Source organism: Takifugu flavidus, chromosome 9, assembly GCF_003711565.1.
Source record: "Takifugu flavidus isolate HTHZ2018 chromosome 9, ASM371156v2, whole genome shotgun sequence".
In the NCBI taxonomy this organism is placed as follows: domain Eukaryota; kingdom Metazoa; phylum Chordata; class Actinopteri; order Tetraodontiformes; family Tetraodontidae; genus Takifugu; species Takifugu flavidus.
The window spans coordinates 3,104,223-3,126,549 of NC_079528.1; the positions used below are offsets into that span (position 1 = coordinate 3,104,223).

The following is a 22,327-nucleotide window of genomic DNA, read 5'->3' on the forward strand; positions in this document are numbered from 1 at the left end:
CAAGACAGTAATGGAGAGTCGATTTTTATTTCTAACTGAAGCAAGAAGACTGAAATAGCTTTACATCTGTACATGTTAATGTAAATGTTCATGTAAATAAAAAAGTTTCCTCGGGCAGTATCACATATCCATCTGATCACATACTGTAAAATTTAGACAAAGAGCTAATAATCACAATTGTGAGATGAACTTGGAAACTGAGATATTTATCAAATGAAAACCGTCATAATTATCAGATATTTAGTGGCATCTAGTCCTAGTTTAGAGAGTAAAAATACTTTTATTTTTCTCCTGAACAACAACAACAATGAAAATAACAATAAGAACAATGATGCATGGATGTCACCATGCGTCCATGCAGGTGAACGACGACAGCAGGCTGCTCCGCGCCCTCGCTTCAGTGGGACTGGCCCTTTAAGAAAATGCACTTGCAGCCATTTTCTGCTCTTTGTGTGGGGTGGATTAACGCTGGCTGAAACTGGAGCATCTATCGGCACAGGAGACGACGAGATCCAGCCGAAAGACCTGCAAACTTCGGGGGGCGCCACACCGTCCCCGTGTCCTTCGCTGCGCCTGAACAGACATGTGATTTCCAGGTATGTGCGGGCGGCGGCGGCGGATGGAGCCGCAGAAGGCGGATGGACGGGGAGGATGATGAGCGCTGGGTTAGTGATGGTGGATGGAGGGGCTGTTTTCTCACCCCCCCCCCAACCCCCCCTTCCCCCCACCACCACCCCTCACCAGCCCGCTTTCTATCGGCGTGGGTGTTTTCTACGATGCTTGATGGCGATGCTGGGGCCGTTCCGTTATAATTATTTATTTACTTCCTCTCCACCGATCATTCTGACACATGAATGGGATCTCCGTTAGCGTCCATCGGCATCGTAGCTCTCACCGGATGGGTGGGGTGAAGCGACGGTGTCCGTGCAGCGGTACACACGCTCCCCCCCCCCCCCCCGCCCATCCGTTTCATTGAACCGTGAGGCGATAGCGGCACTCAGAGGTGGAAAAGTGAGGCGGGCCGAACCGCGACCCCGTGATCCGATCATTGGATGCCTCCGGTCTCGGTTTGCACTGTCACCGCCTGGACCGGTCCCCCCTCCCCCCAGCGAGCCTCTGCGTGCAGAAGAGCCGGCGTTTTTCCGACGGATCACGTCGGCCCTGATGCACCGAGGACAGGTTCACGCACTTCCTGTTTCAGATCGCGTGTCTTGCAGCTGCATCAACTTGCAGCCGTGCATGCGCCCGTGCGTGCTGCAGCTGCAGAGCAGTGATGTAATGATGAGACTCTGGGCCATATTGATAGATGGGTAATGAGCAGGAAGCTCATCTGAAAATGGAAGGCTGTTGTGTCGTGATCAAGTCTCAGATGATGCAAATTGACCCCCCCCAGTTTTCATGTTCAGCCATTAAATGTTTATTTATTTTTTCAAAAAGAGGCCTTTACAAACACTCAAAACGGTGAAAAGGGAAGTAAAACTGTAGTGGGTGCACGGTCTTTACCACAAGCTGTGCAAAAGTGAGACAAACTTCAAGGATGTTGGAGCCTTGATTGGTCATGTCGGGCCTGAGCCAGGAGGGTGACGTCATGGGAAACGGTGAGTTGACGAAGTGACAACCGGCCCGTGGCCACCGCAGCAGTCATCCGTCACATGGTGACATGCGCCTACCCTGCTCGAAAATGAGGCCTGTGTGGGCGATGCAGCTGATCATGTGCGTTTGTGTGTCCAAAAGCCGGAAAATGGCTCCGCTATGTGATGCTGTTCTGAAGGTTCCTATACGTTGCAGCCACAGGGGGACGAGCCTGTGGAGCGGTGAGGGACGCACTTTCTGCCAGTCTCTTTCTTTGCTGTATTGCAAATGTCCAGAAGCCTTTACTGGCCACTTTTGGTCAGAACTGGTCAAACTGGTGATATTAATAAGTCCAACTGCTGTCTGGGCTCATTCAACTGTTGCTTTAAACGTATGTTGGCTGCAACTAGGTTACTGCCTAGAAGGGAATGAAGGGGCCCTTTGCTTTGTAAAGACACACACACACACACACACACACCATTTTAACAGAGCTCGTACAGGGTGGGAAAGTTTATTCAGCCAACTCAGGCTTTAGGCTTTGTGTGTCTGTGTCTGTGTGTGTGTGTGTGCAGATGGCTGTTCATCAGCACTGAGCATGTTTGTGTGCCTGACAGAACCCCGTTCATCACGCCGCATGTTTCCTTCTCTATAAGCTGAATAGATGACCCGGAACCAGAGGGTGAATCCAGACCAGAATGGCGGCCATGTGCCATGAATTCAGGCTCAGCCAATCAGACAGAGCCTTACTGACCTGTGGATACTGGAAACCATCACATGTTCCAAGTTTGCCCTCATCCGACTTGAGCATGACAGCCCAGCTGTAAATTCTGCCTTAAGATTATTTGTGATCACGTGTACAACTTTGGTGATATTTAGCTTCCGTTTGTGAGAAATGCATTTATGTTTGCAGGCGAAGACCGAATACATTTCTGCTCTTTAAATACATCTAAAGGGAAGTAAGGAGGCCCGGTGGGACAATGGAAGGGCCCTTGCTGTTCCTTTGTGCTTCAGTCTGGTTTTTAAGGGAGGATACAGGTGCAGAGGTGGCACAGCTGCATAACTTAGAGCACTTTAAACACAGTTTAGAAGATAAAGCTACACTGTCTGGACAGGCAATAGGGATCATGGCTAATTTATTGTTGTGGGGGGGTAGGAAAGTTTTGTGTTTCCTGTATTGATTGTTAAGTCCCTGAATCCACTTTCAATCAATTTGGGGATTGTACCCTGGGCCCTGGAAATCCTTGAAAGTGCATGAAGTGGTTGCGGCACCTGCTTTATCGCTTTCTCGCTCTCGCCTTTATTTTTCCGCAGAGTGGGGTTTTGTGTGAGTGACACTTTGTTGCCATGACGACCCACGTGACCCTGGAGGATGCCCTGTCCAACGTGGACCTGCTGGAGGAGTTGCCTCTCCCAGACCAGCAGCCATGTATTGAACCCCCTCCTTCCTCCATCATGTACCAGGTACAGCCTCGCGCGCCGGCACTAATCGCACATTCCAGGTTGTTCTGACATTTTTTGCGATGTAACCCCTTTTCCTCATAACCTCCTTCCATCTGCAGGCCAATTTTGACACCAACTTTGAAGACAGGAACGCGTTTGTGACCGGCATTGCTCGTTACATCGAGCAGGCTACGGTCCACTCCAGCATGGTGAGATCAACCTTGAGGAGACCCTTGTTTGCTGAACTGATCATCATGTGGCTCTTCCATTTGTATTCGAACCCGCACACACAAGCACACAAACACACAGTGCTGAATCCAGCAGTGGGGCAGTAAACCTCTTTCCCATGATGGTGAATGAATGGAGCGTGTGAGCTGACTTGCAAAGAGGGGAAGTTGCATTTTATTTAACAGCAGTTTACCAGGAAGTACCAGTGAGGTTCAAACTGGTCTATTTGAGGACGCTCTCCAGCTTCAGTTACAGCCACAGAGGAATGTGTCTCACCTACTTCTGAATGCAAGAAATCCTCGCTTACTCATCTATTTAGGCAGTAATTGCGTAATTATAAACCCATCCGAGGTAAAAGACCTAAAATTTTAGTGCCTCCTAACATGTAAATATAAACACAATTCAATGGAAAAGAACCAAAACACCGTAGAAAGTATTGTATCAAAGTCAATCCCTTTGCAATTACAAAGTAATTAGCCAATTTCTTTGTTTACAGTCTTATCAGGGATGATAATAAAGAGCTTTTTAAGATTTTGTCCTTCCACCCAGCTGAATGGATGGGTGGAAGGACAAAACCTGTACATATGGAAGGAAGAGTGAAAGAGCAAGTCTGTGCCATGATTTGAAACTAAAAGACACTTCTACTGTCAGGGGTATAGAAATGTTTCTGTTAGTCTGCAGACACTTGCAGACGATGACGCAGCACAGTAACCATGGCGATCAAATGTGTGCGGTATATGTGGCGGGCTGTATATACTGTTTAAGAATAAGGAAATCTCTATCGCCATTCACCTTTTCTTTAGAATTTGGAATTTAACTGCAATTCATTGATTAAAATTTTGTATTTTTAAGTAAGTAAATGTACCAAGACTGTGATCTGTGATTATTAAAAACGATTTGGTGTATATCTCGTGCAGAATGAAATGTTGGAGGAAGGCCATGAGTATGCTGTGATGCTTTACACTTGGAGGAGCTGCTCCAGAGCCATTCCCCAGGTAACACAAACAGGTCACGTGCTCACACACCTACGAACGCAGGCCACCTTTCATCAGCTTGGTCTGAAAGTACCGCTTTGCACACATTTGTGCAGGCTATTACCACGTCGCTCCTGTGTCTATCTTGAGATCTGTTGAATGTCTGTTATTTCTCTTTCCCACTTATCTAAACAATGTCCTCTCCACCTTCTCCATACAGAGCCTTAGTCTGCTAACTTTTTTTGCAGACACTGTCTGTCCTGCTGAAACAGAAACCTTTATCTACCTGTCATGACTTAGTTGTGCTTTTTGAACAGAAAATGTAAATCTAGGAATTGATTTAAAAAACATGTATCACTACAGTTAATGTAACACTCCCAACAGTAACAATAGCCCATTATTATTAAACCTTTATTATGTATGTCAGCAACTGAGAACTTGGCACTAGAGAAAACTCCAATGAGACAATAATATTTTAGAAAAACTCAGCGTTCAGCGCATTTTAGTGGTATGATGACGCCCTCTTGTGGTGGACAGGTGAAATGCAACGAGCAGCCCAACAGAGTGGAGATTTACGAGAAGACAGTGGAGGTGCTGGAGCCTGAAGTGACCAAGCTCATGAAATTCATGTACTTCCAGGTAAGTTTCTCCCCAATGTGATCTAAAAGTTCTTTGAGGGAAAGGGCCATTCATTAAATCTATGTAAAATCTTTGCAGCGGAAAGCCATAGAGCGCTTTTGCAGTGAGGTGAAACGCCTGTGTCACGCTGAGAGGAGGAAGGACTTCGTGTCAGAGGCGTACCTGCTCACGCTGGGCAAGTTCATCAACATGTTTGCCGTGCTGGATGAACTGAAGAACATGAAGTGCAGCGTGAAGAACGACCATTCTGCGTACAAAAGGTAGTGAATGATGAATCACCTGGAACTGATTGCAAAGTATCTCTATTAACACTGCTGTGTTTGCACGGCTCCAGGGCAGCTCAGTTCCTGAGAAAGATGGCCGACCCACAGTCCATCCAGGAGTCCCAAAACCTCTCGATGTTCTTGGCCAACCACAACAGGATCACCCAGGTTAGTGTGCAGAGTCTCGGTATATAACATGATATTGGATTGCACTTTTCAAAATAAAATAGTCCGATGCTGATGTATCTCTGTTTGTGTGCAGTGCCTGCATCAACAGCTGGAGGTGATTCCTGGGTACGAGGAGCTTCTGGCTGACATCGTCAACATCTGCGTGGACTACTACGAGAACAAGATGTATTTGACACCCAGCGAGAAACACATGCTGCTGAAGGTAGACTTATTCTGACATCTTTCCTTTAGACGACAGTCAGCAGTGTGAGACGAGGCCTCTGTGTGTCCACCTGACAGGTGATGGGCTTTGGTCTGTATCTGATGGACGGGAATGTGAGCAACATCTACAAATTAGATGCCAAGAAGAGGATCAACCTGAGCAAGATTGACAAGTTCTTTAAAGTAAGGATTTAGCTTGGTATTCTTGTCGTATTCATGTGAGGGACGCCCCTTTGAGCCTTTCGTCCCTCGTCTTCTCAGCTTCAAGTGGTGCCCCTGTTTGGAGACATGCAGATAGAGTTGTCGCGTTACATTGAGACAAGTGCACACTACGAAGAAAACAAGTCCAAGTAAGAGGACGTTCCTCCTTGTGCCCGTTAAGAAACATGGTGGTTTCTGAGCGCTGTCTTGTCCACAGGTGGACGTGCACCCAGAGCAGCATCTCGCCTCAGTACAACTTGTGTGAGCAGATGGTGCAGATCAGGGAGGACCACATCCGCTTCATCTCAGAGCTGGCCCGCTACAGCAATAGCGAGGTGGTGACGGGCTCCGGCCTGGACAGCCAGAAGTCCGACGAGGAGTACAGGGAGCTGTTCGACCTCGCTCTCAGGGGCCTGCAGCTGCTGTCCAAGTGGAGCACGCACGTCATGGAAGTTGTGAGTGAAGCCCGGGGGTTGGTTGGTTGTGAAGGCCTGTGGGTGGGCGAAAAGCTGCTGTTAATCGGAAGATGCTTTGTAGATGAAGTTTATTTTTTTTTTTTAGTATTCGTGGAAGCTGGTCCATCCCACGGATAAATTCTGCAACAAAGACTGTCCAGGAACCGCAGAGGAGTACGAACGGGCCACGCGGTATAATTACACCAGCGAGGAGAAGTTTGCTCTGGTGGAGGTCATCGCTATGATCAAGGGGCTACAGGTGAGTCGCTAGAACTCCTCCTAAGACAACTGGAGAGAAATTACATCCACCTCTGAACTTTGGCAAACAGTGAAATACTCACATTTACTTACTTTATCTACTTTGATGCTCTTCTAATGTCAAAAAAACAAACTGGAAAATGTGCTAATATGCATGTTTATTATTAGATGGTCACCTATGCTGAGATATTTCTGGATTATTATTTGTAAAGGTGACGTCTGCAGTTATTTTTACCCAGATGAATGTTTTTGAGTTTTCCCAACACTTCCTATTAAAAGTACATATAGATTTCTAATTATACAGGCATTATAGTGTTCTGAAGAATTATTTTAGGTGTCTTTCTAGCTTCTAATCCAAATCTCTTCAAAACCAATTAAGAATGTTACATTATTCCTTTAATAGCAAGTTTGACGATCAATCGCCCTTAACAGTAAGTAGACAATGATGATAATGGTGCTGTGTAATGGGCTGTGTAGGTTCTGATGGGCCGAATGGAGTCGGTGTTTAACCAAGCCATTAGGAACACCATCTACGCAGCGCTGCAGGACTTTGCCCAGATGACCCTGAGGGAGCCCCTTCGTCAGGCTGTGCGCAAGAAGAAGAACGTCCTCATTAGGTACACGCGCACGGCGCTAATGTGTTGAAAAGCACTTAAGATTCACTTCCCCAACAAGTTTACAAAACCACGAAACACTCTTTCTCTCATGGTCATGTCCAGCGTTCTTCAGGCTATACGTAAGACTGTGTGTGACTGGGAGGGGGCAAGAGAGCCGCCAAACGACCCCTGTCTCAGGGGTGAGAAAGACCCGAAAGGTGGATTTGACATCAAGGTGCCCCGCAGGGCCGTGGGGCCCTCCAGCACACAGGTGAGAGCACGGGACAACTTTGTAGCTAACTTTAGTGGCTAATCTGACAACCCGGAGCTGCAGCCCATATCGATTTTACACTGTTCTTTACAATTCAAGCGCTAACCCAAAAGGAATGGACCTTTGGTGGGCTGTAGGGGCTCAGCGTGCACGAGATGTGAGGGGATGCATTAGGAAACAGAGACGACTGTAAGCGCTTTGTTGCATCCTACTAGCCTAAATGACTCCAACCAAGATGGAAAACATCCATAAAGTGGCTCATAAAAGGAGACGCTTGGAGGATAAAAAAAAAAAAAAATAGCTGAAATGCTGCTGTTTATGATCAGCCAAAATAAATAAATAAATGAATAAACAGACTGAGTGAGAGCTTTTTCAAATGTTTATTAATGTTCCGAGCCGGCTGAGATTGCGCTTGCCCACAGGCCGCTAGTCATTATTGTCGAATGAGACTCCCAAGGCGTGGTGCAAAAACCTGGTGAGTTATAGAGGACGGCATAACTGGGCAACGCTCGCCTCTCCGGAGATGGGATGGGAGACAGTTTGGTGGAGATGGATTTAAAACCTCCTCTTAACTATGGTTTCTGAATGCATTTTTAGAACAGCTGAGTCAGCTTAAAACTTTGGCAGAAAACCACTGAGCGTTCTTTCCTCTGATCTCACCCCTGCAGCTCTACATGGTGCGCACGATGCTGGAGTCCCTCATCGCAGATAAGAGCGGCTCTAAGAAGACCCTCCGCAGCAGTCTGGACGGGCCCATCGTGGTGGCCATCGAAGACTTCCACAAACATTCGTTCTTCTTCACCCACCTGCTCAATTTCAGCGGTGAGTTGAAACCATCAGTGAACACAACAGAATCGTCCGGAGGGAAGCCTGCAGTCGCGTAGACATGCCTTCATTTTCTCTTCCCTTCACTTGTGCTTTCGCGCTGCAGAAGCCCTGCAGCAGTGCTGCGACCTCTCCCAGCTGTGGTTCAGAGAGTTCTTCCTGGAGCTGACCATGGGCCGTCGGATCCAGTTTCCCATTGAGATGTCCATGCCCTGGATCCTCACGGACCACATCCTGGAAACCAAGGAGCCCTCCATGATGGAGTAAGATCAGCCCATCACAGGCTGCGGTTTGCTAATTACTAGCTGCATTACATGAACTAAGACCCCTCCTGCCTTTAGGTACGTGCTGTACCCCCTGGATCTGTATAACGACAGCGGTTACTACGCTCTCACCAAGTTCAAGAAGCAGTTCCTCTATGACGAAATCGAGGCCGAGGTACAGTCACCATCATCCGAATGAAACCAGGCCAGTTCTCACGTTTAGAAATGGCTTCTTCATCCTTTTTTGATCATTTTAGGTGAACCTCTGCTTTGACCAGTTTGTCTACAAGTTAGCCGATCAGATATTTGCCTACTACAAAGCAATGGCTGGAAGGTAAGGGTTCGGGTTCGGGTTAGCATGTTTAGCATGTTTAGCACGTTTTTTTATGCAAATAGAGTGAATTTCATCAACTAGCTTCTTGTGCCTTGTGTTACAGTGTCCTCCTAGACAAACGCTTCAGGGCGGAGTGTAAAAACTACGGCGTGATTATTCCGTACCCTCCGTCGAACCGCTACGAGACACTCCTCAAACAGAGACACGTGCAGGTATGGCCCACCCGGCGGTATCGATGTTGCCCCGCCCATCGTTCTATGCAAGCTCCCCTTGCCTTTCCTGCCTCTAAAGTGTTACTCCTGTGTCTTTCAGCTGCTGGGTCGCTCCATTGACCTGAACCGCCTGATCACCCAGAGGATCTCCGCAGCCATGTACAAGTCCCTGGACCACGCCATCAGTCGCTTTGAGAGCGAGGACCTGACTTCCATTGTGGTAAGGCCACACAGCAAAGAAGATGCTGCACAGCCCAACGAGCAGAGTGCGATAAAAGGTTTCTGCGTCCGTGCTTCAGGAGTTGGAGTGGCTGCTGGAGATCAACAGGCTGACCCACCGCCTGCTGTCCAAGCACATGACCCTGGACAGCTTCGACGCCATGTTCCGCGAGGCCAACCACAATGTCTCGGCGCCCTACGGGCGGATCACGCTCCACGTCTTCTGGGAGCTTAACTTTGATTTCCTGCCCAACTACTGCTACAATGGATCCACCAACCGGTCAGTTTCCTGGTCCTGGTCTGTGAGGGATCATCCTCTGCGTCGGGTTTAAGTACTTGGTTTGTTTTTGGTTGTTTTTTTAGCTTTGTACGCACAGCGATTCCCTTCACCCAGGAGCCTCAAAGAGACAAGCCAGCCAATGTGCAGCCTTACTACCTGTATGGGTCCAAGGTGCCAGCCATTATTCCTAAATCTAGCAAAGCTGTGTGGAGAGAAAATCCTTCATTTAACCGTTCCCTCCTCTCTTCACAGCCTCTGAACATCGCCTACTCCCACATATACAGTTCTTATAGAAACTTTGTCGGCCCTCCTCACTTTAAGACCATCTGCCGTCTACTTGGTTACCAAGGCATCGCTGTCGTGATGGAGGAGCTGCTAAAGATCGTCAAGAGCCTGGTATCAATCTTGATTTTTCTGTTTTTTCTTTCTGCCTCTGTAAAATCGCGCTTCCCTCCCCCTCGGCGTGCCGCATCCTCGCAGTGAATTATTGTGTTCCTGCTCCCCCCACCTCTTCTGCTGCATTTCATCCATTTTATGTCCCACTTTGCAGCTCCAGGGCACCATCCTGCAGTACGTAAAAACTCTCATCGAAGTCATGCCCAAGATCTGCCGCCTGCCGCGCCATGAGTACGGCTCCCCAGGTGAGCTCGTAGTGCAGGGGTATAAATCTGGAATGATGTTAAGCAGCAGCCATCAGCAACATCGGCGTCCTCCACAGGTTGACTAATGATTAATAACAATCATTTAATCAAATCTGTATTTGCTGAGCCAAGGTGCCAAGCTCAGGAAGTGCTCAAGTCTTCTTCCTGTTGTGCTGCACCTTCTCCCATGATGTTGCCTGTATCTCTGGGTTATCCTGAAATGTCTCTGGCTTTTTGGCATGAGCTTACACGTGCAGACGGGATGTTCCTATGAGGAGGGTTTAGTAATCTGTAGGTTAATGGTCTGTACCTGGCTTAGCGTCTGTGATCTCACTGTCAGCAGTTAATGATCCACCTTGCCTGGATGGTGGGGGGGGGGGGGGGGGGTGACGGTTAGAACAAATGTGGGTCAGGGCAGGTGGACAAAGCTCCTGACACCGCAAGGCAACAGTAGATTATGGATGATGAAATGAAAGGTGGTAGAAAGTTGCTGTAAGAAGAAACAGCAGGTTTAATGAAAGATGGTGGCCTTTGTTAGGATCTGCGTGGCATCAGGTGGTCGTTTGTGTTTTTCCAGGTATCCTGGAATTCTTCCACCATCAGCTCAAGGATATCATCGAGTATGCTGAACTGAAGACAGATGTCTTTCAGAGCTTAAGGGAGGTGGGAAACGCCATCCTTTTCTGCCTCCTCATCGAGCAAGCTTTGGTAGGACTCTTCTTTCTCAAGCATCTAAGCTAACGGTTGCTTATGTCAATGTCACATAATGTTTCTGGGCTTTATTTTGTTTATATGTGGTCAATTAATGTCCTGGGTGTGTGTTCCCCAAAGTGTGGTTTGATCTTTGACTCCTTTCTCTCTGAATTCTGATTTCACGCTGGCATCTACCACAGGTGGTAAGGATTTAGGTCTTTCCCGTTGGTATCGAGTGAACGCGGACCCGCTCTGTCTTTGACTGTTTTTTCTCTTGTATGGGCTGCTGTCTGTTTCTGTTTTTACTCTCTGATCGTGTTGGTTTGGCACACACAGTTTCACGTCCAATCAGCCATGGAAGCAAACGGACCGGAATCATTTTATCCCCTGTGTAGTTTAACTGAGACCCTGGGAAATTTTTGTGACATCAAAGCATTGTTAGATTTGAACCTGAAAGCTACCAAATAAGCTAAAACACACATTGCATATTTGGCTGCCGTGTTGTGTAATGCGATCTCCTTGTCTTCCATGGAAGCTGTGCTAAAACATTTCTGGTTGGTTGTTGGTACAGTCTTGTGCTTAACTTTGCACTTTTTCCTCCATACACTCTTCTGGTAATGGATGCCTATGACATGCATTCTTAATGTTTGTTATTTCTGTCCTCTGAGTGTTTGAGTATGGTTTTTGGTGTGTATGTTGTGCTTCATCATCACTGCATGGCTCTTCTTTCATTCACCGCCGTTCAGCTTGACCACTCTCAAGGTGCAGCTTTACTGCATTTAGTTTGACCTGTAGCTTGATTTCTTGATCAACAGTCACCATGACAACCACTTGGCTGAACAAGCTGTTGGCATGACTCACATTTCCTAAATCTGCCCACACTAACATGCTCACGTTGTACTTAGCGGGACGACGCTTTGTAGACTTGACCTCTGCCTGGTAAAGCAGTTTAAATGGGATGTTGTAGAGAGTAAGTCTGTAGCAAATTTCAATCCAGTTAATATTGTTCTGTCATCATGAACTAATAAGCAGAGCCTCATCGGACACCCAGTCACACCTTCATCAGTTCTCTTCTCCCCCTGCCTGGATGCTGACGGTTTTTGGATGATCCTCCCCACGCATCTCTGTTCTAGTGTGCAGCTCACTTCTTACACATTTACCATTTAACACTATGCTCTAACGGCTGTTTATATCAGTAGTACTAACACTGTTTTGACATATTTAGCGACCGCAAGTTTCAAACCAACCTGCCCTCGTGGCTGTCTGCATGCAGTGTTAAAGTTGCTGTTCTAAAGCTGTTACTGGAAATGACTAATTCTGGTGCTGTGCTTGAATCTTAGTCTCAGGAGGAGGTGTGTGACCTGCTTCATGCTGCCCCATTCCAGAACATTCTGCCCAGAGTTTATATAAAAGGTATTTAGGAAAGACAGCGGAGACACTCGGGTTTCCACTCTGATTCATGTGTAATAAAAGCATAGCAAGCAGATCTGTTCATTTGTGTTTACCTGTTATTTAGAGGGAGAGCGACTAGAGGTGAGGATGAAGCGGCTGGAAGCAAAGTACGCCCCTCTGCACCTCGTGCCTCTAATTGAGAGGTTGGGTACCCCTCAGGTGAGTTCAGCACTGCTCTGCATTATCTGCATTTTAAAAAGTAGCCAATGAGGATAAAAGGTGGCTTCTTTCCAGCAAATCGCCATTGCACGTGAGGGGGACCTGCTGACCAAAGAGCGCCTTTGCTGTGGCCTTTCCATGTTCGAAGTCATCCTGACGCGCATCCGCAGTTTCCTGAATGATGGGGTGTGGCGTGGGCCTCCTCCCACCAACGGCGTGATGCACGTGGACGAGTGCATGGAGTTCCATCGCCTGTGGAGCGCCATGCAGTTCGTCTACTGCATTCCCGTGGGCACGCACGAATTCACTGCAGAGTAAGTTAACACATTGGAGGTAATCCTTATGTTTATGTGCATGGAGCTCAAACTGGACACAGGTTTCACAAGATGTCTTCCGAAATTTGGCTTTTGAAGGTGGTCAGGATCACTTATAAGGGAACTTGAGTCCTAAATAACGAAAGTCTGTAGTACTCGATGGTTCTTATCCTTGCAGAGTGCGTTAAAGTCCATTTTGTTGGGACATCATTTCATTAAAAACAGTAATAGCTTGATTGGAACGGAGTAAATCTCCTAATTTCCTTATTGGATCTATGATTAACAGTCCTGAAGAAGCTCTCTCTCAATAGAAGAACTACTTCTAGGCTTAACAGCACCAGTGGAAAAATGCCAGGGATAGATTACTGGAAAAAAAGAGGAACTTGGTGTCTATGATTGATGTAGAAAAGAGAATAAATCATTCATAGTTCAAGAGCCCCCGTGGCAGTGATGGTGGTGCAGTGCAGGCATGGCCATTAGTCACCTCTTATTCTCTGCAGAGTGGATCCGGTTCCAGCTCAAACAGACTTAACTTTCCCAAATTTGTGCCTCGGGCTCACGGAATCAGCTTGTGTTAACGCGATGCCTTGACTTACAGACAGTGCTTTGGGGACGGGCTGAACTGGGCCGGCTGTGCCGTCATCGTGCTGTTGGGACAGCAGCGCCGCTTTGACCTCTTTGACTTCTGCTATCACCTCCTCAAAGTGCAAAGACAGGACGGCAAGGACGAGATCATCAAGAACGTGGTGGGTGTGCTGTTTCCATCTCGTTTTCCCTTCACAATCAAGCACGCTCATAATTATTGGGCTTTTATCCATTTTTATTCTTTTTTTCCCGTTTTCCCTCGACAGCCATTGAAGAAGATGGCAGACCGCATTAGGAAGTACCAGATCCTCAACAATGAGATCTTTGCCATCCTCAACAAGTACATGAAGGCCGTGGAGACGGACAGCTCCACTGTGGAGCACGTCCGCTGTTTCCAACCCCCTATACACCAGTCCCTGGCTACCACCTGTTGAGATAGCCCCACATGAACACACACACATGCACACAGCCAGGGTACCCCCTCCTGGTAGAGGTCTTAACTGAGATATAAAGAACATTAGCTTTAAGAATCCAAAGACAAAACCCCTCAAACATGCCTGTCTTTGAATTCTCTAAGCATTTATACCTAGATCAGGTGGAGACACACTTTCTTTTTTTTATTTTATGACTCACTCTGACTCATGCATGCCTTCTTTTTAGTCCTCTGGCCACTGACCCAGAGAAGATCTCTAAGCCACACCCCCTGGGACTCATGTTCGTTGTCTCAAATTCATGAGCCTTCTGTGTTTCTGTTTGGTCTTTAAGGGGAAACGAGGTGCTGCTTAATGCTACACAGCTAGTTTCATTGGTAGCACAGGCCCGAGTACACCCGTGCCACCTTTAATGTCCCCCATTTTAACTTGTTTCTCATGCATTTCAAACTGGTGGCTCATGTGTAGTAATTGGCTCTGTCCACGTTTTTGACGTGTGGTTTCTGTCATTGGTTGTTTTGAATGCTTCACTCCCCAGAACCTGCTTGCTTTGAAAGGAACTGAGGCAAATTGTAATTTTGGTTTGCTTTTATTTATCACACCACTTCCTCTCTCGTTTTCATGCTTCCGCCTGACTCTTAAAGACAAAAAAAAAATTGTCCCAGTTCCAGTTACTGTTGAACAAAGTAAATTGTTGAGTGTCGTAATTGTTATTGGTTTTAGTTATTGATATTTTAAAATTTACACCTTGTTAAACGCGCCTCTCTGTTACCGACTGAAAACCTCTTCAGCTCCTTTTCTTTTCTCTCGTCTGTTAGAAAGATTTTTTTATATTCTGTACATGGATACAGTGATAATATTTACAGTTTTACAAGAAAAGATTCCTCTTCATCTAAATGTCCTGGCATTTCCATGAGTGAAGAAAATGTCAGTAATGCAAGAAGCTTCACAAAAATATCTCTAGTTTGTACAAAGACAGTCTGTACTAGATTAACCTGTTTTGAGTGTGTATTGGTGACGTTGGTCTTGCAGACCTAATAAATATTCTGCACATAAAGGAAAAAAATCAGAACTAATGTCAATTCTAATTCAAGGGCAGTTTCTTGAATATAGTCAGTATTTACTATTGTTGGACTTTTTTTAGATTTCAGTGTTATCAACTTATACAAATTGTGTCCTTTTTTCATATAAAAGAAAACCTGAGCAATTACTATGAATAACGCTACTGAATCAACCCCATGAACTATTTCTGCCTTGTTTTGAATGACAAAAAGAAAAGAGTTTTGTAACTCCTGTCTTCTTTTTTTTTTTAAAGCATATTTATTCAGCGCTGATGATTTACTATTCTTTTTCAAGGTTAATCTAGTAAAAATGAAGGTACCAATGTAACATCTCTAAACTAAAGCATGGCAAGTGTAATTTATTGTCATCAATGCTCCATTTGTGACATGAGGCTTTGTTTATGGAACTGTTGTACAAGTGAACATGTTTTGAAGTACAAAGAATTGAGAAAATATAAAAAAAGCGCAACAACGGGTCCTGCATAGGATTTGAAATTATGTCGTATTTCCATGAAATTAAAATATTTAACTGAAAAAAAAATGAACACATGGTCAATACAGTATTGCTTTGTGCTGCTAAGGGTTGATGTTAAAGTTGCATGAGGAATAGTTGCCTTTTGAAACTTCACTTTCTTACGCTGCAACAAGAAGCGATAGCAATGCGGAAGTGGACAAATTACGACTGGTCTTGATGACGTCACAAAAAGCTGGGCCCCTATTGGCTGTACGTACGGGCGCGCACGTAAGACGTTATTTTGAAATTTCAGCGGTGAAGCGTCTGTTGTGTTACTGAGCGCTGCCCTGCAGCCTTCCTGACGGAGAGAATCACACATTATTATCTTTTTTTTTTTTTTTAATTGCCAAAAGGAGGATTATAATGTCTTTCTCAAGGGCACCATTGAAGCGGTTCAATGACACCTTTGGTAAGACACTTTTTTTAAGATGAAGCTGGTAGCAGTTAGCCAACAGCGTTGTCAGTAATTGGAATAAAAATAATTTTAATTAAGATAGCTCCACTTAGTAAATGAGATTCTTAATATATAAATGTCAGTAACGATGCTGCAGGAAATGAATAATGTGAGCTGTTTAAACTGCATAAGAACGTGGCAGCTAACATGTTATTGACGTCCAGGCTGTGCCCCTCCGCCGGGTACCTATGAGATTAAACCAGAGGATTTGAAGGGAGCTGCTTCGTTTGACAAGTCGGATCGATTCAAACTCATTAAAGCAGGTGGGTGGAAAGGAGAAACTCACTCACGCGAGCGAGGACGCAGTTTTATCCACGCAACTTCATGCACCATGAACTTTACTCTATCCAGCCGCTCTGCGACCGCCGTCTCCAACCCGAAATGCGCTTGTGTCCCCCGTGAGAAGGACCATGTCCGTCGATGGGCTTGTGAGTTTTGCTCCCCCATCCTTTTCATTTTCAACAGAAGCTCTGCCAGACAAACTGTTCCCGAAACATGGCCTGACCCTTTGCCTTTATGCTCTGTGGAAACTAAGGTTGAAGGCTCAAGTGCTAAAAAGGAGAAGATTGGTATGAGCTTGGCCAAGAAGCAGCAGAGACAGTTGGAGAAAGAGGTGCATTGATGATCAAACTTTTACAACTGGTTGGTTTTACTGTGTTGCATATCTCAATGTTATATTTGTCCTCATAACTCTAGTTTTGCTGTTACAGGTTGATTAAAGTGCTTTTGTTTATGTCCTTGTCATCAACTGCATAGTAAATGTTTCATTCACTGAAATGTTGGAGTGGAATGATAGAACTAAAATTCCAACTTTGTTCTATATTATAGTTGCCTAGTTGTTGTATAGTTGCCTTCGTTACTGTATCTAATCGTAGCTTCTGCGACTACTTGAAAATAATAAAGTATGCGTCTCCATCTAGATGAGGTCTTTGGTTCAGCAGCGAGGGGAGCAGGACCGTCGCTTGCTGATCCTTGAGGAGGAGCTGAAGAAGGTGGAAGCCAAGCTGCTGGCTGCTGTCCGGGAGCGGACGAGTCTTGCTGCCAATGTCACAACCCTGGAACGACAGCGGGCTGAACTCAGGAAAGCCAATGAGTTCCTCAAAAGCAAGGTGAGCTTAAAGTGTATTCTGAAATATTGCCTTTGGTTTTTGAAAAGGTTTTTTGGCATAAAAGAAATACTCAGATTCTCTTTTTTTCCTCCTAGGTGTCTGCTGACACTTCAAAAAAAAGAATTAATTCCCTTACAATGGACTTAATAGAGGCCAGAAACACTTTGGATACAAAAAATAAGGTATTGTGTATCTGTAAATACTTTATTTTATTGAATTTAGTAAAATTTTCTGTGTTCTGCAAAATAACGTTTCTTTACACATTAATCGACAAGTAATGCAGATTTATAACTAATTTGTACATTTACAGGAGTTAAGTGTCCTGCAGATAAACACTGAAGCCCAGTTGAAAGTACTTGAAGCCGACCTCAAATCTGCCAAAAGTGCCGTCACTGCTCTAAAGGATCGAAATAAGGACTTGGGTGAGATTTAATGGGAAACCGCAATGGCTGTGCTAGCTTGTATGGGGTCATAAATATTACCTGTTGTTTTTACAGAGGACCTCCATGAAGCTGGTAAAGCCCATAACCAAGAGTTGGAGGATGAGAATTCCAAGTTACAGGGTGAGTCGGCGGTTTTTACTCCACAGTCTGCTTATTTTGACATAAACTGTCATTGATGCACATGTAATATTTCAGGTTTTTGAAATTATTTTTCCTTACACCTGATCTTATTTTTTGTCTCCTTAGCTGTAATTCATGGGCTGAAGCAGGAGATTAAAGTCATACAGGAATATCTGGATACAGCCAATGACCAGATCCAGGTACCAAACACCAACTAAATATTTCTTTCTAAAGGCAAAATATAGGAAATTTGTTGTTGTGTTTATTTTGGCAAAACTCAAGAGTTCCAAATGTGTGAAGGATCATAGGTGAGCAGTGTTGTGTGACCAAGTGTGCACTCCGACACAGATTTCTCTTTAACATGCTCTCTTTGAAAATATGAATCTGGAATTAAAAGCATTCACTTGGTTTTAGTCAGTGTAAACATTTGTAAAGGGTCTGTTAGGTCAGACTGACGTACATGTTTTCTATGCACAGTTGCGGACGTGTTGTTGCAAAAGAAAATTGGAGTTTAAAGAAAAGACAGCTGAAATGGGATCTTTGACAACTCTGCATTTCATTGTTTGCAGGAGCTTCGTCTGCAGCTTAGAGAAAAGGCAAAAGATAATAATGCTGTTTCTCCGGAGGAGCAAGTAAAGTAAGAACCTCAATGTTTTCTGAGAGCAAGTGGAATTTTTATTGTTTACTCTGGCACTAATTTGCAGATACAATTATTTATATATATATTTTTTTTTTTTCCCAGGCTACTCGAGGCTCAACTAAAACAGAGCTCTACCGAGCTGGAAAACACAAAACAGGTCTTGAAGCAAAAAGAGGAAGACGCACAGATTTACCAGCAAGAGCTCCAAGCACTGAAGGGTTGTTTACTGGAGATGGAACAAAAGCTGGAGAACCAAGAGCTTGAGGTTCTTTCTTCGCAACGTTCGGCCTGTGACCTGGAAGAGCAGATGGCGTTCGCTGCCCAGAAAGTTGGGGACTTCCAGGCAACGGTTCGACAGCAGGAGGGGGAGCTGGCCAGACTGAGGGAGGTGCTCAGAAGGACAGAGAAGGAGCTTGATGAGAGAGTGGCTCATATGGAACAGAGATATCTGTTCTCTGAAGAAGAGCGGAGTATGCCCGTCACGATCTCGTCCCACACAAACATTGTGGTTCACGGTAAATAACCAGTTGCACTGTTTTGTTTCCAGGCAAGACTCAAAAGGAAGGTCTGAGGAGAGTAGAAGAGCTAAAAGTGGAGCTCGCCTCGCTAAAAGAGACCAAACGAGATGAGAAAAAGAGTCAGATTCAGTTGGAGCAAAAGCTCACGGCGGCTACAGAGGAGCTGACAAAAGAAAAGGTCAAACATGTTTTTGTCTTCTAAAACACTGTTCTCATTATTTTTTAATCAAGTAGAGAATCCCTACAAGCATCACATCTGTGCTCTTTCTTCAGGCACTTGTGGATTCCTTGTACGTGCTGTTGGAGCAGGAGCGAGAGGAGTCAGAGGAGCGATTGAGACAGCTGAAGGAGGAGATGGAGGAGGTGCTGGGGGAGCTCGCTCTCCTGGAAGCTCAGGAGCAGAAGAAGCAGGAGGTGGTGGAGAAGAGTCAGGAGGAGGTTCAGAAGCTACAGGAGGAAACGGCTGAACTGGAGAGACAGCTGAGTGACAGCAGGGCTCTGTTAGAGAGGTGACCATTAAACAAACCAAGGACAGGCTTAAATATGGAGCTCACGTGATTATTATCTAGCTAAACTGTGGAAGGACCACTTTAAAAAGACTTTTTGATAACTGCAGATTAATTTCTCTTAGACTAATGATTAATTCTGTAATTCTTCTTCTGGGTCTTTTACACTTCTTTGCCCATTGTCTCGACAAGAATAAGAATATCTTCTGACACTTTCTCGGTATTGTGGTATCAAAGTAACCTTCAATATAGCCGTTTCTCTTTTGTAGCAAAAACAATGATGTGGTAGCCTTAAAAGACGAGCATTTCACAGCTCTGAGAAAACTCCAAGAGGAACAAGAAAGCTCAGTCGGCAAGATGACAGACGTCGTCACCGAGCTGGAAAGGTGAACAATGACTGACTGCATTTTTCTTCAAGGGTTCCTCGAATGTCAGTTTGTGTTAGCATTTAGCCTGCTGCTCTATTACTGTGCAGGGTTCGCAAACTGTGCTTTATTTCTCAGCACCAAAGAGGCTCTGAAGGAAGCGGAGGGAAGAAAACAAGAGCTGGAAGCAGAGGTGAGGAGGGCGACCCAGGAGATGCAGCAGAAACAGGAGGAAATTAATACATTGAAGGAGGTGTTAGCAGAGCACTGCAGGGCCAAGGAGGAGATTTCAAGGTATGTTTTAAATACATTTGCAGTCTGTGTCTGGTTCTTTTCCATATTCTGTACTTTTTATTCTCAATAGAACATTGCTGGAGGTGCAGTCTTGCCTTGCACAAAAAGAAGAGGAGAGGAAGGCCAGAGAGACGAGCCAGACTGCTCTGATCGACCAATTACAGCAGCACGTAAAGGAGAGAGACGAAGCACTGAGGCAACGAGAGGAACAAAGAGGTCAAAGTGTAGCTCAGCTCCAGGATGAGATGGAAAAAGCCCAGAAACTGATGGAGGAGGTCAGCCAGGAAAAGGAGGAAATAAGAGAACAACTCCAACATGAAAGACAAGAGAAGGCTACGATTCAGGCAGCACTTCAGGAGAAAAGTGAGGCATTGGAGTCTGAATGTATAAACCACCAGGAGACCAGGTCAGAGTTGCTCAAACTGCAGGCTGAGCTCGAGAAAGTCTGTGAAGAACGAAAGACTCTTGTTTCTCATGTAGAACATGCAAACCAGTCTAGGCTTGATGTTGAAAAGCAGCTTGAGAAGGCAGAGCAGTTGAGAAATCAACTCCAGGCTCATCTAGAGGAGCAACAACAGAAGGACGTGCACTTCCAAACCCAGTTAGACCTCAGTCAAGAGAAGAACCAGAGCCTGCGGCGCGAGCTAGAGCAGCAACGAGAAGGCAGCCGTGCTTTACAGGAGCAGCTTCAAGTGCTGGCTCAAGAGAAGGTCACTCTGCAGTGGGAGATGGAGGAGCAGCGGCAGGACCTCCAAAGACAAGTAGATCAAGCACAGGAGAAGAGGTGAGAAATGATCTCTCCTCTGAAGTTGGGCAGTGATTTACTGTGCAATTTAGTCTCCACATTTTAACAGCACACTTCATTTCTTTGAAGCTCCCCGAATTCTGAGATGGAGCACTGGAGAAAACAATACGAGGAGCTGTTTGCCAAAGTCAGGCCATTCCAGGTCAGTCATTTTCCCATTCATTCACAGGCTGGAGCATCTTTTATTAAAGCCGCAGCAATCAATAGTTTCATATTATGAGTGGAAAGCAGCTGCCAGCAAAAATCTTTATCTCCAAATAAATGCTATAGCTCTGCAATTGCTTGGGTTGTAAATAGGCAATTACTTGGCACGTTTGCAGGATAAAGGCTGTTAAACTGCAGCCTGCAAACGTGCTCGCACGCTAGATGCAAAACAGCACAAAGGGGGGGGCTTGTGTGGAAGCTGGAGAGTGAGGAGGGAGATGGTTCTCGATGGCAGCAGGTCTTTAGAAAAAGAACATCCGACCTGATTGAATGAAATGATGGTGGAGGAAACTCCCTGTTTAGCAGTAATGATACAGCACCGACATCATCGCGCAACGTAAAGCACGTCCGCATCTCTTTGCATGCTAAGTTACATTTTTCTCGAAAGAAAACTCTAAAATGTCTATATGATAATGTTTCTAATGCAACAATACCTGTGGGAGTTGACGCCCTCGTCAGAGTGCAGTGTGGGTTTCTGCCATTTGAAATGCTTCTGTATTATAAATGCTTTGTTCTTAAGGCAGTAAGCTAAAACACGGCCTCACTGGAGGCTTGTTTAAGTCTGCGTCTTCGTGTGGCCTTTAGGTGGGAAAAGGTCCGTATTTATCACCTGTTTCCACAGGAACAACTGGATGCATTTGCGGCAGAGAGAAATGCGCTCCTCAGTGAGAACGGGGCAAACCAGGAGGAGTTAAACAAGCTGTCGGATGCTTACGCTCGGCTTCTGGGCCACCAAAACCAGAAGCAGAAGATCAAACATGTGATGAAGCTCAAAGATGAGAATACCTCTCTCAAGCAGGTAACGCAGCCGTAAGTGGGGAAAGGCATAAACATTCATTTCGGGCTCAAACCTCCCTTTCAACGGTTTCTGCATGCATGGGTGTTTGTAGGAGTTGTCAAAGCTTCGGTCTCAGGTGAGCCGACTAAAGAGTGATCAGGAGCAGCTAAAGTCGATGCTCCCCGGCGCCCCTCGCCGTAGGTTTGATCCCAGCAAAGCTTTCCAGCACAATAAAGAGAACAGAGAGAATGAAAAGAACGAGCCTCTTAGAGAAGGTGAGAAAACATCTCAGTGCGGTGCAGTGAACTGGCGAAAGTGTGCGCAGATAACAAGTCATCTTTTCTTTTCTCCAGGCAATCACCTGTTGTGAATTACTTCAGCCGGACAAGCACAGACAATTTACCTTTTACAGACAATATGGGGATTTACATCTGTTTTTTTTTTTTTTATTATTTTATTAATGGGATTCTGGGAAAATTATTGCATACTTGTAAAATAACTATTGAAATGTTCCACTAGATGTAGAGAACACAAGGCTTTGTTATGGTGGTATCGGATTTTCATTGATAATTTGTGGTATAGCTAATAGTTGTTTTTATTTTAAATTTCCGGCATAGATAGTCTAACCGCAACTATTTTGTGCATTTTAGCGCCTTTTCCTTGTAAACAAACCAATAAATTCTCATCCTAAATCACCCTTCGTATAAATGGTGTTGTTTGAAGCCTATTGACCAGCAGGGGGCACTGTAGGACTTGCAGCTAAATGGACAGGGGCAGGAAAAAACAAGACATAAAGCATCACTTTAACACTATATAGTCGC

General features: G+C 45.3%; 2 protein-coding genes across 4 annotated transcripts; both read left to right on the top strand.

The window, feature by feature from the left end:
- Positions 1-381: 381 nt before the first annotated feature.
- On the top strand, positions 382-15,301 carry cyfip2 (cytoplasmic FMR1 interacting protein 2). Of its 2 annotated transcripts, XM_057043838.1 has the most exons (30): positions 384-596; positions 2,884-3,033; positions 3,132-3,221; positions 4,158-4,235; positions 4,752-4,853; positions 4,932-5,113; positions 5,188-5,284; positions 5,379-5,507; positions 5,585-5,689; positions 5,768-5,856; positions 5,925-6,162; positions 6,269-6,421; positions 6,898-7,037; positions 7,140-7,287; positions 7,956-8,109; positions 8,219-8,375; positions 8,454-8,550; positions 8,633-8,709; positions 8,813-8,921; positions 9,022-9,141; positions 9,221-9,420; positions 9,504-9,591; positions 9,673-9,816; positions 9,971-10,061; positions 10,639-10,769; positions 12,095-12,167; positions 12,271-12,365; positions 12,441-12,679; positions 13,278-13,425; positions 13,531-15,301. In XM_057043838.1, exons 2-30 carry the CDS (start codon positions 2,917-2,919, stop codon positions 13,696-13,698), a joined length of 3,759 nt encoding a protein of 1,252 aa, XP_056899818.1. In that variant the 5' UTR covers positions 384-596; positions 2,884-2,916; the 3' UTR covers positions 13,699-15,301. The 2 variants fall into 2 exon arrangements, with proteins under 2 accessions (XP_056899819.1, XP_056899818.1); XM_057043839.1 differs by lacking the exons at positions 12,271-12,365; positions 12,441-12,679; positions 13,278-13,425; positions 13,531-15,301 and having other exon boundaries at positions 382-596; positions 10,955-12,167.
- A 153-nt stretch (positions 15,302-15,454) lies between these two features.
- hmmr (hyaluronan-mediated motility receptor (RHAMM)) lies at positions 15,455-22,201 on the top strand. 2 transcript variants are annotated; one of them, XM_057043840.1, is made up of 20 exons: positions 15,455-15,679; positions 15,889-15,987; positions 16,076-16,152; positions 16,260-16,337; positions 16,645-16,833; positions 16,929-17,015; positions 17,144-17,255; positions 17,331-17,396; positions 17,523-17,596; positions 17,966-18,033; positions 18,139-18,506; positions 18,584-18,732; positions 18,828-19,063; positions 19,330-19,446; positions 19,564-19,719; positions 19,790-20,503; positions 20,594-20,666; positions 21,351-21,527; positions 21,619-21,781; positions 21,860-22,201. In XM_057043840.1, exons 1-20 carry the CDS (start codon positions 15,634-15,636, stop codon positions 21,874-21,876), a joined length of 3,066 nt encoding a protein of 1,021 aa, XP_056899820.1. In that variant the 5' UTR covers positions 15,455-15,633; the 3' UTR covers positions 21,877-22,201. The 2 variants fall into 2 exon arrangements, with proteins under 2 accessions (XP_056899820.1, XP_056899821.1); XM_057043841.1 differs by having other exon boundaries at positions 18,828-19,033.
- The last annotated feature ends 126 nt before the right edge of the window (positions 22,202-22,327 follow it).

Excerpts from the sequence above, each read along its gene's own strand:
- cyfip2 (XM_057043838.1), top strand. The coding sequence starts at position 2,917 with ATGACGACCCACGTGACCCTGGAGGATGCCCTGTCCAACGTGGACCTG. Across the intron at positions 3,222-4,157 it reads CTACGGTCCACTCCAGCATG|AATGAAATGTTGGAGGAAGG; the intron begins GTGAGATCAACC and ends TATCTCGTGCAG. Across the intron at positions 5,690-5,767 it reads AGATTGACAAGTTCTTTAAA|CTTCAAGTGGTGCCCCTGTT; the intron begins GTAAGGATTTAG and ends TCGTCTTCTCAG.
- hmmr (XM_057043840.1), top strand. The coding sequence starts at position 15,634 with ATGTCTTTCTCAAGGGCACCATTGAAGCGGTTCAATGACACCTTTG. Across the intron at positions 16,834-16,928 it reads ATGAGTTCCTCAAAAGCAAG|GTGTCTGCTGACACTTCAAA; the intron begins GTGAGCTTAAAG and ends TTTTCCTCCTAG. Across the intron at positions 17,256-17,330 it reads GGATCGAAATAAGGACTTGG|AGGACCTCCATGAAGCTGGT; the intron begins GTGAGATTTAAT and ends TTGTTTTTACAG.